A 13,851-nucleotide genomic window follows, 5' to 3' on the forward strand; every position below is an offset into this window, starting at 1 on the left:
GGGATGTTCCAGCTTCCTGTATTTGCGCGTTGGGAGGGTAGCGCTGACGGGAATACGTATCACACTTTGACTTGGAGAGCCTGATGGAACACAACGTGTTGGAAGTGACAACCGAACACGCCATATTGGATTCTGACATTCCATTAGAGGGGGTCCTTCCCTAGGCTTGGTGTTCTGGAGTCCATGGGGAAGGAATTAGAGAAACAAAAAGCCTTCACAAGCCATCATGGTCTTGAGTTTTCCTGGAGGCCTCTCAAGGTGTCCCTGGTTCCACACTCTTCCTGCAATATGTGTCCTCAACTCACAGAGCATTGGAATGGAAGGAACTTAGAGATGATCCCCAGACTGTTCTGTGCTTTCCTGTGCCTGAGGCAGACATTGCTAATTGATTACAGAGTCTTTCCCACCTCACAGTCCTTCCAAATACAGTGCTCCAGGAAGCTCCATTTGCCACCCTGCTTTTGTCCAGCCTCCTGACTTCATGGGTGAGGAAACTGAGGACCAAAGAGAAAGTGACTTTTTCACGTTCACATAGCTATGCCTAAAACCTCGTTTCCTTTTTTCAGGCCAGGGTTCTTCCCATGAAACCCTCCTGCCTTAGTTAACAAGCATGTATGGATCGCCTGCTACCGTGTGCTAGTCTTCTCTGCCTCGCCCTGTTCCTGTTTAGTCTGCTGTCTCGGGGTGGGAGGGAGAGGGTCTCCTCTGTAGAGTGCCGAGCAGCTTTCCCCACATTGGCATCCCTACCTTGGCATTTCCTCTGCCAGCCCATACTCCTCTGACCAGATTTCCTCTCTGGACCCTTTCGTTCTTGCCATTTTCCATCTCCTCTGCCTCCGGAGAGTCCTCGGAGTGTGTGAAAGCCCGCTGGTCTCCCGCAGAGAGGGGGGTATTGCGTGTGGGATGCTCTCCTCTCCCCAGGTCGCCATAAAATGATGCCAGGTCCTCCCAAAGGCAAAGGAGGAGAAGGAGTAGGGGTGGGGGAGGGCCACTTCGGGACGGTGGCCTGGGGCAGGACGTGGGAGCTGGGAGAAGGGAAGCTGCCTGTATACACCTGTGTATCTATAGATAGCCATCTGCAGTGATGCATGGATAGATGTCACCCAGAGTCACTGCCCAGTGGCCAGAGTAAAAATCTATGGTCCAGCCAGGGTGAGTTCCACCCTCAGAGCACCCGGCGTCCTTCCCCGTGATCTGTCAGGGCTTCTCTGCTGGGCACAAGCAGACATCCAGACCCCTGGGTTCTGCCTCCCTCAGACTGCTCGGCACATCTGTGCTCGCTTTGGTCGGACTAGCTAGTGGGTGGAGAAGGAGGTCCCGGAGAAAGGGATAGAGAGAAACTGCTTCAGCCAGATTGACCCTGGGGGACCTGTGATGCAGGTGTGCTGCTTTCTGCTGCCGCCTGGTGGCAGATGGGAGCAGAGCCGCCTTCCCTGGCCCTGCCTCAGCCTCTGGGGCTCTCACCCTTGCCCTCGCTGACTGGCTGGCTGAGCATTTCTTTCCTGTGTAAGCTCACGCCCTCTGGAAACGAAATACTTCCTATATCCTCCCGTAGCCTCAGCAGGGCTCCCCAGTACGGTTGGCTTGTTTTGGGGGAGCCCAGCTGCAAGGGCATGGGGACTAAGGTCAGCCAGGCTCCTCAGCTCCCTGCCTCCTCCCCAGAGTGTGCTGTGCTTTTGAGCCTGGGCCCTTTCAGCCCGAACTGTGACGTTGTCTGTTGTAGGCGGTTGCCCTGTTCTGCACACTGAGGGGACACCAGCTCTCCCCAGCTCACCCTGGGCCCTGAGCCTCAGTCTTGATCTCTGTAGTTGCAGACACCATTGCCCTCCCCACATAAACTCACCAGGACTCTCAGCTGCTCCAGATCCCTTGGCTTTATGCTCACAGCCTGTCCAGCGGTGGGGAGGCAGGGCAGGGGGGGCTAAGGGGGCGGGTAGGGGCTGGGGGGGTCTCTTCTGGAGGCAGTGTGTCTACAACCCTTCCTCTCTGACTGCCTCTTCCATCCTGGCACCCAGTATAGAGCCTCTGTGGTCCATGAGGGGACCAGAGAGGGAGCTGGGTGGGGCGGGCTGGGGCCGGAGGGAACATCGAGTTCCCTGAAAGGGACTTCAGAGAAACCACTCATTGGGCCCACATAATGGGCAATGAGCAACAATTTGACCCTTTAAAGGCCCAGAGCACTACTTCAGGTGTGTGTGTGTGTGTGTGTGTGTGTGTGTGTATGCGCATGCACATGTATGCGTAAAGAGCATAGCTATGTCTATATGGGTTATAAGGTTATAACCTGGGGTCTGTTTTCATCTCATCGAAGTTGTTTAAGTTTTAAACTGGTGGCCTGATCTGGCAACCACAATTCATTTGGCCACTATGATATTTAAAGAACAACTTTTTTCAAGGTAGATGCCTCCAGTCACTCTCCAGTTTGCCACAGACCCCCCTGGTCCCTATTACGCAGACCTGACCTTTTCACACATTCATGCCTGAATGCATTTGCTTCATAACTGGTGCCCAAGCGGAAGAACGGAGAACTCTGTCCAAGGGAGGGCACCGGAACCCTTGCTGGAGCAGGACGGGGACCCAAACGCAAATGGTCTCAGGAGTCCCGGCACCTTGGTGGTTCCTGGCTTGTTCATGAACTTCCCACTCTGTAGACCCTCTGAGGCAATTTGTTAATCCTGGGTCAGCTCCCCTTCCCATGGGCTCTTCCTTTGCCCAAAGAAGGGTGGTGGCTAAGTTTAATTGCAAAGCTAGATGTAAAGTGTCAGAGCGCAGCAACCCCCGTGGCGGAGTGGACTCCAAAGCCAGAAAGAACGTGGCTCTGTTTTCTGAAGTTTGGGATCTCTTCTGCCTCCCAACCCCGCCAGTGCGTCCAGATGTGTTTAGAAATCATCCTCTCCCTTCCTTTATCTTAGGCAAAAGCATTTTTATCTGACTGGCACTCCTCCACGTTGTGAGGCTAAGACTGCTCTTGCTTTTCCCTCCCCACTCTCAGGCTGGGCTTCTGGGGAGCCCACCCTCCAAAGCTGGGGTTTGCTGTCCCCAGCTGTTCACTTTAGCTTCCCTGTATGTCCCCCTTGCTTGGCTGGGCCTTGGTGCCAGCCTGGGCTTGGCCTCTCCCCCTTCCCATCTTCTCTGAGGGTCCAGGATGCTGCCCTGTGCAAGAGCCGAGGAGTGGGCTCAGGCGTGCTCAGCCCCCTCCACCCCATCCTCCTGAGCTGGGAGAGCTCTGGGAGCTGAGGAGGGCCTCGAACTCTGCTGACACTGGAGCCTCTGACTTCCAATCTGCAGGCTGTGGTCTGTGTGTGTTAGGCCAGAAGGTGTCTGACCAGGGGAAACTGCTCCCCTATCTAGCCTGGCTTCCCCCTTTTACAGCTTCTCCACCCGACTCCATGCAGAGCCCCAGTAGAAGGTAGCTGGCTCTGGTTTGCGGCCTCCAGGAATTGTCTGGGCTTTACCTCCAGCTCGCCTCCCAGACCCACCCTTCAGGTGCAGGCCACCGGTTGGGTCTCTTGTCTTTGCTGTCACTGTTGACAGGAAGCAGAGCTGTACCCTTCTGTTCCATCCCGGTGCTGTCCAGGGCCTCAGCTCAGAACTCCCCCCCCTCAACTCGGTCAGAGAGAGAGAGAAAGAATGTAAGCTCCCCAGCCTGTCGGCCTTGTGAGCTTTTAGCTGTGGAGGGGAGGGGACAGGGTTATGGGAATGGGGTTTGAGTCAGGAGAAGGAAGCAGAATCAGATGGCGGGGTTGGGTGGGGGGGTGGAAGGGGGAAGAGGGGGTGGGGGGCAGAGGAACATAGACTACAAGCCCTGGAGGAGAGCTGTGTGAGGTTTTGGAGGAAGGAGCCAGGACTGGGGTTTGTGGGGAGATATCATAATCACAAGGTAAAAAAAAAAAAATAATCACAAGGCTTGAGCTCAGCTCACTGGGAAAGCCAGCACCTTGTCTTAAAATAGCCAGGGGCACAGAAGAGCTCTCTGGATAAACTTTTCAGTCCACCTCCGATCTCCTTCTCCCCTAAGGGCCCTGGTAGCCAGCATCCAAGATGGCCGTCAGTGATCCCCACCTCCTGGCACCCACGTCCTTGATCCACAGTGTATGTGATGGAATGGCGGCAAGTGACTTCTGCCTTGACCTCTTGGGTCATTCACTCTGGGGGAAGCCAGTCGCCATGCCACGTGGACACTCAAGCACCCCAGTAGAGAGGCCCATGTGGACAGAGCTAAGGCCTCCAGCCGAGGGCCCTCGCTGACATGTCAGCCCCGTGAACGAGGCACCGTGGAAGTGGATCCTTCAGATGACCGCAGGCCTGACTGACATTGACTGTAGCCTCATGAGGGGCCCTGAGCCAGGAAGGTCCAGCCAGGCGGGCCCTGAATTTGGAGTAGTTTGTTACACACCAGCAGGTAACCAATATGGGCCCTTGGCTGCCCAGATACCAGAATCCCCCTTTGAGGGTCAGGTGTGGCCCCTCATCAGAGGCGACCCTCAGCACTCAGCGGAAGAGGAGGCCTCGCTGGTATTCCTCCTGTCTGAGCCTTTTGCCTTTCTCCCACATCCTCACGACCTCTGGCCCTCCAAAGCCCTCCCAGGACCCTGGGCCTGCCTGCCACCCTGGTCCTCATGTGCCCACTTCCCGATGGCTCACTGCGCATGGCTTCCCTTCGGGTTCAGTTGCTCAGGAAAGTGACACGGGCTGATCGGGTCCAACAGGGAGGAAAAGCTTGTTAACCGCCTGTCGGGACAGAGAGGCCAGGAGGACAGCAGAGGGCTGCCGAGGGCCAGGCCCTGCGGTCACTTGGGGCCGAGATGGGTTGGGGCCTAGGCCCTGGCGTCCTGCGTTCCGGAGCTCTCCGTTTCTAGTGTGACCGCCAGCCTGGGCAGGTTGCTTGCTCACGTGGTCTGAGGAGGCGAGCGCAGGTGGTGCACAGACGGCGAGGAGAGCTCACTCTCTGCCAAGGCCAAGGCTGAGCCCTCCACGGCCTGCTCGCTCTGCAGGGGGAGCGCCCAACCCCACTGACGGAACAAGAATCCAGCCCAAACTCCTGACGCGACCACGTTCTGAGGCTCTCTTGGCCACACGGCCTCACTGACCTGCTGAGGGCAACTGCAGTGGAGGCCAAGGGTCTGGCCCTGACGCCAGGACTCCCACAGTCCACATCAGCGGGGCGGTTAGGGCCAGTGGCAAACCTCCCCCGCAAGACTCAGTGCCCTCAACCCCACTCCGCTCCCACGGGGGTACATGAAGGTAGCCCGCACCCACCCAGCCCGTCCTCAGTAAGCGCAGTTGGAATGGGGTCTGGTGATAAATGGGCGGTCCCCCTGAGAGGGGCTATAAGGCTATGACTTTCCATCTGTTCCAAGGTTGCTGGGTTTTTTTAAATCAAGACTTTCAACTTGGTGGTAGGACCTTTGTTTTCTATAGGAGTGATTGAAGCATGACTTTTTGTGCAAATTAGAATGCTAAATTATTTCTTCAGAGCAAGAAGGTCTACCTTTCTTTCCACGATGCACAATTATATAGCCTTTATAGTTTTCAAGGAAATAAAAAAAAAGTGTTGAATTCCATCGATTGCTTTTCCTGCATCGATCGAAATGATCATATCGTTTTTCTCCTTTAATCTGTTAATGTGGTGAATTATATTAATGGATTTTTTTCCTAATATTTAACCATCTTTAATTCCTGGGACCAATCTAAGTCGGTGGTGGTTTATCATAGTCTTTGTTATTCACCGCCAGATTCAGTGTGTGTTAATATTTGCTTAGAATTGTTATATTTGTGCTCAGGAGCAAGAGTGGCTTCTAGTTTCCCTTTCTCATATTGCCTTGTCTAGTTCAGTTTTTGTTTTTAAGATGACTCTAGCCTCGTGAAAAGCAGTTTGGGAATGTTCTTTCTTTTCGCCCTCTCTGAAGGAGTTAAGAAAAGATTGGAACTATCTGTTCCTTCGATGTACGGTGGAATTGTGTAGAATCATTTGGCCTGGTTTTGTGTAGTAGTTTCTGTGGAGGGAGGTGGCAGAGAGATTTTTTTTTTTTAAGATTTTATTTATTCATTTGAGACACAGAGATACAGAGAGAGAGAGAATGAGCAGGGGGAGAGGCAGAGGGAGAGGGAGAAGCAGGCTCCCCGCTGAGCCGGGAGCCCGATGTGGGGTTCGTTCCCAGGACCCTGGGATCATGACCTGAGCTGAAGGCAGACGCTTAACGACTGAGCCACCCAAGCACCCCTCAAAGAGATTTTTAATACATGTTCGAATTTCTTTAATGACAATTTATCTCAAATTTCCCGTTTGTACTTGAGTGAGTTTGATAAGGTATTTTTCTAAATAGTATTCATCTTACATGATGATTTTCAAACGTGTTGTTCTAAGGTGTGCAGTTTATTTATAGTGGATTTGTAGTATTCTATTTATAAAAAACATTTCTGCAGTATTGGTAACTATGTGCCCCTTGTTGCCTCAACTTATTTATCTGTGCTGAATCTCATTTTCGTGATCAGTCCAATTGGAAGTTTGTCAATTTGATTAGTCATTTCTTAGAACTAACTTCTGGTTCCGTTAATCTTTTCTGTTGTGTATGTCTTTTCTGTTTCACTGTTTCTGCTTTTGTCTTTATTTCCTTTCTCCTACTGCCTGTAGGATGATTCTGTTCTTCTTTCTGAGGCTTTAATTTAACTTCTTAACGGAAACAGTCCCCTTATCCATAAGAGGAAGCGGTTGGACTGACTAACCTGTCTGCTTCCAGGTCCGACATTCGGAGACCCTGGGCCACCCTGTGATGGTGGACAAGGCTCCCTCAAGCCTTGGGGGTTGTGGGAGAGGCCACTTCCAAGCCCGATGTCTTAGAAGGAGAAAGGATTGGGGGTTCTGGGGGGAGGGAAGTTGAGAATGTGAGAATAAGAGCCAGCTCTCCTGGTGGCTTCCTGCTTTCCCGCAGCTAGTTCCCACAACTTTTCCACAGCCTGCTTTGAGGTTCTTTAGGGTCATGGAAGCAGGAAATACGGAGGTGCTCAGGGCTAGCTAGTGGGGCTAGGGCGCCTGGTTCTCTAGGGAAACGAGCCACCCAGACCAGCAGGAGGGATGGGAGGACAGGGTGAGGAAAGAGTTTCCATCCATCCTCCTCATCTCCTGAGCCCAGTTCCCTCATCTTCCAGCTTCTTCCAGAATGGAATTTTCCCAGCGGGACCAGTTCTGATTTCAGGCTGGGACTACATGGGGCCTCTTCCTGGGCCTGGCTCCTTCTTGGGAAGGGGAGAGGAGCAGAGAAGAGGTCAGCCTGTGACTCCAGGCCACAGGGCTCTGGTTGGGCCCCACGTTCTCCTGGAGGGAACACGTCCCCCTACCCTGTGAAGAGTCTCTCCAGGCCAGACTTGCCTGGTGGTGGCCCCTCCGGGCCATGCTTTGCCCTGGGATGGAGAGTTCTCCTGAGTTCCTTCTCCCCGGGCACTCCCCATCTGTGACCCTGGCTGCTATCTTGTACCTCAGTGGCTCACTCTGTGGGTCAGAGGAGAGAAGGAGCCGATGGTTGGTGAGTAGAGCAAGTGACAGGACCTCCCGGGCAAGGTGTTGGCAGGGCTCTGGAGCAAAGTGGAGCCCTAAGAGGAAGCAGCCTTGAGCATCGGACTGGCAGAACATTTGTAGCTACGGAACAGTGAGGCGTCCTCCCGAGCCGTTTTCCCCAAGCAATCTGACAATAGTAGGCACGAGTCTCTGCCGCTAGGCTTCCTCCCTGGGCCCCGCTCCCTGAGCCCAGAGTTTGCCTGTGTCTCCTGCTCTAAATCACCTCCATCCCAAATGGCTTCCTTCAGGGTGGCTCAGTAAGGACACCCGGGGTGGGTGGCAGCTTAACTTCATCCCGGGGGCCAACATTCGTTGATTGATGGTGACTCCTGGATAGCAGGGGTCAATTAGCCACATCCGTCAGGGCTGAGGGAAGGAAGGGGGGCGTACCAAGGCCCACGGCGGCCTTCTGCCAGCCCCATGGGATGAGAAACCGACCCTACCACGGTTTTGTGTAATTCACGCTGAGGTCAGAGAAGTTGCCAGCCCCAGGGTCTTGTGGGTAATAGGCCACGGAGTCCACCCTGTTGTTATTTTAAATGGAAAACCTGAGTTTCCTTGGTGTGGGGTGACAGGGAGGAGGTGGACAGAGGGCTACGTGCAGGCCCACTGGGCCCTGGGGTGGGCTCCTCCCCACCAGGAGTCAGAGCCGTACGAGAGCCCTTGCTCTGGACTGGAGCTGCCCCCACCCGGCCGGCCTCCAGAACTGCCTGATGGCCTGCATTCAAGCCACCTCCTTTCCCACTGATGACGATGCCTATCCATCCGTGGTCGTTCGACCGTGGGGAGGTGGTCTCTGAACTGCTCCCCTGCCCTCGGACCTGACCTCAACCTTGTTGCACTGGCCTCCCTGCAGAGGGCTTCCTTGACTGTTGATCCCGTCCTGTACCACTACCCACTCTGTGAAAAGAGCTGGTCCGTTCACGTATTTGTGTCGGCACCGCTCAGTGCGGGCTCCTGGAGGGCAGGAGCTTTGTCTGTCCCATTCACTGGGTGCCCCCGGCCCCCACCCCGGTGCCTGGGGCATGCTGGGGCTTCCTAACCTTGCTGACTGCTCCCTGAATTCTCACACCGGTGTCCTGTTCTGGCCCATTGCTCTCAGGTCCCCCTTACTAGAAATGTTCTAAATCAATGGCTGCGGAGTCTGAGATTGCCCCAGCTAAAGGGTCACTATAGGGAGCAGCACTGGCCGGCGGACCCAGGGGGCTTCTGTTAGAGCACCGTGGTCTCCCTCTCTCACTGGAAAAAGGGCCGTTCCTTCCAGACGACCTCAGGGGCCAGAAGGCTTGGAGGATGGCGGCACCGCCCTGCGTTCCCACACAGCAGAGCCCTTTTAGCCTTCGGCCCTCTCCCAGGCCTGGGCTGAGCTGGGTCCCCTCAGGGGTGCTCTCCAGGGGCCCGTCCTCAGATTCCTGGGTCAGAGAGTTCCCAGGATGGGACAGGTCATAGCTGGCCCAAGACTTCTCCTGGAATTTCCCGTTTCCTGGAAGGAGGGTGAGGTCATATTCCTTTTCACTTGAACTGGGGAGAATGGGCCCCAGCCTGGGGAGCTGTCTGGATTTCTGGGTGTTCAGAGTTCTGGTCACCAGGAGAGCGGGTCACCCTCTGCAGGTGTCCCCGGACCCGCCACCCTGGCCAGTCACTTTTCTCCCACGGTGCAGTACCCCTGAGGCCTCGGCTTTGCTGGAAGGCTCTGTCCTCTCTCCCCTGCCAGGAGAAATCGCTCTCTGTGAAGGCCCTGTCCGTAGTGGGGGATGCTCGCCCAAGCCCCTCATCTCTCTCCCCAGCGCTGATGTTATTGCCCTCTCCTGCAGGAGAGGCATCCCCTCCAGCGACCTGCAGATGTCTGCTCCATCACGCTCGCTGGCTCCGTGCAGCTTCCCCGACGGTGTTCCTCGCACTTGGGCCAGTTGCCCCTCTACCTCAGGGAAGGTCCCCCCCCAGGGCTTGTCAAACCAGGCCTGTGATGAGAAGGTTAGGCTTGGGGGGCTGATGATCAAACGTGGTCACTGGGGCCTGGGGCCCCCAACCTGCCCCCACTCTCCATGGCAGGAGGCCAAGCAGGGCAGATGGGGTCCTGACCCCTCACCTCCCACCCTGCTGAGATGCACACTGACGGTCGTGGGGTTTCTTCCCTCTAACGCGGCCCCAGTCTCCACTGTTAGCGGCTCTCTTACCTGGCTAAAAGGTGCGCGTGTGCGCGTGTGTGTGCATGCGCGTGCGGGTGTGTGGTGGTGGTGTTGGTGGGGTCAGCTCCCTGGCCCTGCGCCCCCAGCTCTGACCCATCCGATGACCCCCCCACACACACACACCTAAGTCTCCTCTATTTCAGATGGGGCTTCCTAAGCGTGTCCCATGGTGGCACGGAGGCACCTCATCCTGGGGTCAGGGGTGACACCACTGCGGCCAGAGGAGAGCGGCCCGGCGGTCCAGCTGAGGGCCGCACAACATCCTCTGGCTTCGGACTCAGTCCAGATGCTTGGACTCAAGGTAGGACCTCCCTCTGAGACAACGAAAGAAACGGAACTGGAGCAATTTGCTCAAGTGACATATTTCAATATAATCTCTAAAACTCTATGAATTGAACAGATAAAATACCTCTGGGCTATCTTGTTACAAAATATTTGCCATTTGGATTCGTCGCTGGGTGCAACCACCCTGCCTTTCCCTAGAGAGGTTTCTCTCCAACGGGGTGAAGGGGCAGATGCGGGGGGTGGGCGGAGTGCAGCAAGAAGGTCTGCACGGCAGGACACGGGGACAGATGGACAAATGGCTACCAGGGAAGCCTATTGGACACAAAGAGACATACTGGCAGGCTATGGGGGAACAGGTGCGGTGGGGGGGGGTAGTCAGGGGCCCAGGGCTGATCAATAGGTGTGCCTTTGGAGACAGGTGGGCTTCCAGCTCGCGCTCCCGGGGCAGGGTCTTGCTCCAGCTCTAGCTGGGGACTTGCCCAAAACCGTGTGGGAAAGCTAGTTACCGTCCTTACTCCCGCTTCCGGAGTTGGGGCCATATGGATACCACTGAGAAGGGGGCCCAGGTCCCCTAAAGTAAGGCCTAGAGAGTTGATCCGGTGGGCCCACCCCGGGGTCACAGGGCATGTACCCAGGACGTGGTGTCGGGGGCCCAGTCAGCACTCTGCTGCCCCCCACTGCCTCGGGGAGCAGGGAGCCCAAGTGCAGCTCTGGCCGGACCCTCCGGGGAGGAGCGGTGGAGTGGTGGGGTCAGCTCCCTGGCCCTGCGCCCCCAGCTCTGACCCATCCAATGACCCAGGACTTTGGGGATGAGGCTCTAGGGACAGGGACAGAGGTGGGTCCCAACCTTAGCCTTCTGGCTGGTCAGGTCATTAGAGACAGTGGGGACTCCGGTTTTCCCGACAGTGAGGGGGGCCATCAGGGCTTAAAAACCTCTCACCGCTCAGGCTTGGCTCCATGTGCTGCTGACCCCAGGCTGGTCTGCCTCCTAGACCAGGCCTCCCCGTGCTGCCGGTGGGGCCCAGGGAAGCCACCCCAGTGATAGGGGGTAAGCCCCTACCTGGGGAAGGGGCCCTGAGACGCCTGAGCATCTGGGTCCTCAGAGATGGTGCCGGCCCTAAGACCTCCGCTGGGCCTGACCTGGAGAGTCAGGGCCACAGCAGAGGTGGGAGGGAGGGGCCAGGTTGGCGTGCCCATCAACAGGGAGGAGGGCACTTTCCAACCAGAAGCACTGTGTGAGCAGGTGACAGGGGCCCGACGGTTGGGACTGTGGCCCGTCTCAGTGGTGGGCCCTGGCACTCATGGTCCCCACCAGTGAGCACACTTAGTCATCTCAGAGCTCCCGTTCCTTCCTAAGGCAGCCTCCCTGCCGCCCAGCGTAACTACCGCTCTCTTCCGGCGTGGCCCCCCATTCGAGATTCATCCACCCCCACCCCGAGTGCCCCCCAACTCCTGCTATCTAGGCCTGCACTTTTAAAGGGCGATCCCTGCCTTGGCCAAGGGCATCGGAGGTGGCTGAATCTGTGTGCTCCATCTGTCAGCCGCTCTGTTCTGAACGGCTGTGACTGGAGCCACCTGTTAGAGGGAAGGCACAGGGGAGGGGTCAGGGCAACAAGGACAGGAGATCAGCTGGGCAGCCACTGTGGGAGGAGGTGGCAAATTGGTCACAAGTTATGGAAACCGGGCTGACAAAGAGCTAGAAATAAACTCACTGGGTGACATCATATGACGTCTGGGTGACTGCACACACACATTCGAAACTAGGTCATCTGGAACCTCTGAGAGTGGGGGAGGATTCCACGCCTCCTAGCTGGCTCAGGGCACTCCCTTTGGGGCATGGGGTAGGCAGCAGGGAGAAGCAGACTCACTTTAGACCTGGCCACTATTCACTTCCATCTCTTGGCAGGTTTTGATAATGGGCTCCAAGTGGGAGGGGATCCTAACGAAGGACAGCAATGAGCTCTTGGCACAGGACTGGAGAGTCCAGCCTGGTCTGGGACAGACACTTCCTGAGAGGGCTGGGATCGGGGCAGGCCGCGGTAGAGCCCGAGGGCTTTGAGGCCGGGCTGCCTGGGCTCCGCTGGGCCTCGTAAAAGTGGACGCTCGGATTCTGGTGGTCCCTGGGGAGCTCAGCGAGGCCTGCTTGGCTCTCCTGTGCAACCGTGAGGGTGTAGGGCTGTTTCAGCCATGCCAGCTGGAGGCAGGTGTGGCGCCTTCCTGGAGGAGGCGCGGGGAGCGGGATTTAGAGGCTGGCGGGCTAGTTGGAGATGGCAGCAGGAGGACCAGTGCCTTTGGAGCACCTGCTTCTCTTGCCTGCTTCTGTCTCCAGACCTCTCCCGGGGGCCACGGAAGTCATTCAAGAGGGAACCCTGCCTTGGGTCCGATTCCTACCTCTGCTGGCTGTATCTGTCCCTGGGCAGATCGCCACCACTTCTCCCTGTGTCGGCTCCCACACTGGAAGAACCTGGTTTGTATGTGTGTGTTTAAGTCTACACCCTCTGCACTTCACATTGGCTGGGGAATATCTGGGGCTAGAGAACTTAAAAACTCTTTTAAAAGGTGCATTTTGTGGATATATGACCTCACGATTCCACAGCTCTGCTGACTTGCTCTTGAGAGAGCTGAGAGTGGTCCCCCTTTCCCTCTTAAGTTTCTCAGAACTTTCCTGCAGTCTGAGAAGCCCTGGACAGGCAGGGCCCAGCTCCTGAGAAAGCGGGAGAAGGCCCTGGGAGGAGGGGGAGGATGTGACCAAGACAGCCAACATCCCTGGGGGTGGAGGATCAGCCTCCTGAGATGGCTGGGCTTAGGGGCTGCAGCAGAGAAAGCCTCCCACCCCTCGCATTACCCACCCGGCCTGAGGCCTGGGGCCTGACGGACTCAGGACCAGGAAGCTGGTTAGGCCCTCGGCTCCTGCTTGCTTCAGTCCATGGTCCAAGTGGCCAGAGTGGTAGCAGGAGGAAGAGGAGGCCTGGACGTGCCTTGCTGTGTCGGGCCCCAGAAGAGTGAGGTGGGATCTCCAGATTAGGGGGAGGGGTGCTCAGACTAAGGGAAGCATGTTGGGGCGAGGTGAAACCCAGGTGCCAGGGACTGAGACTCTCTTTCCAAAACGATGGTGATCAGTGACCAGGAGTGCATCGTGCCAGGGCGTGGGGAGCAGCGAGAGAAGGAGCGGTTGGGGCTGCTGGCTGCAGCTGAGGCTCCCCCGTCCCTGGCGGCCAGCCCCCCCGGGGACATGAGCGCAGGGTTGGTGGGGGACAGAGTCTACACCAGGCTCCTGGAGCCGCTGGAGTAGCGGCGCCGGTGCAGCAGGGAACCGGGCGGGCAGTACTGGTGGGGGTGGTTGTAGGGGGGTGGGGGCGGGGGCAGCGGAGGCTGGTGGATGACCTTGCCCGGGGAGCCCGGGCCACCCAGGGGTGTGGAGCCACAGGAGTCGGAGGAGGACGAGGCGTAGCAGGAGAGGGCCTGGCTCAGCAGGGGCTCCATGCGGGCCAAGCAGGGCTTGTCCAGCACAATGACCTTGACAATCTGCTGGCACTGCACCAGGGTCCCAGGGGGCGTGGGTGGCAGCTGCGGCAGCGGCGGGGGCTGCTCCCTCAGGGGGCTAGGCTGCGGGTCTGGCGGTGGCGCCGGCACTCCCCTCTCGGCCCCCAGCCCGGGGTTGTGCTGAGACGTTTGAAGCCTGTTGTGAATTGACACCTAGTTTAGAAACAGCCAGAGAAGCATGAAATGTTACAGGACTAATTCCCAGCTGCTAGGACTGGCTACCCTGAGCCTCCCTTCCCAGCCCTGTCTCGTCTCCTGTGCCTCTCGGCTGCTCCGAGC

The 13,851-nt window shown here is 57.0% G+C and overlaps 1 protein-coding gene across 4 annotated transcripts in view; it reads right to left on the bottom strand.

The window, feature by feature from the left end:
* Window positions 1–10,090: 10,090 nt before the first annotated feature.
* Window positions 10,091–13,851, bottom strand: part of IQSEC3 (IQ motif and Sec7 domain ArfGEF 3) — a 101,987-nt gene continuing 98,226 nt past the window's right edge. Inside the window, exon 14 of one of the 4 annotated variants that reach the window (XM_036092455.2) lies at window positions 10,091–13,725. In XM_036092455.2, the coding sequence (XP_035948348.1) occupies window positions 13,291–13,725 (435 nt within the window). In that variant the 3' untranslated portion in view covers window positions 10,091–13,290. The remainder of the gene's footprint in view (window positions 13,726–13,851) is intronic. The other 3 variants (XM_036092456.2, XM_078075465.1, XM_036092457.2) reach the window with 3 other exon arrangements.

Source organism: Halichoerus grypus, chromosome 6 (genome assembly GCF_964656455.1).
Source record: "Halichoerus grypus chromosome 6, mHalGry1.hap1.1, whole genome shotgun sequence".
NCBI lineage: Eukaryota > Metazoa > Chordata > Mammalia > Carnivora > Phocidae > Halichoerus > Halichoerus grypus.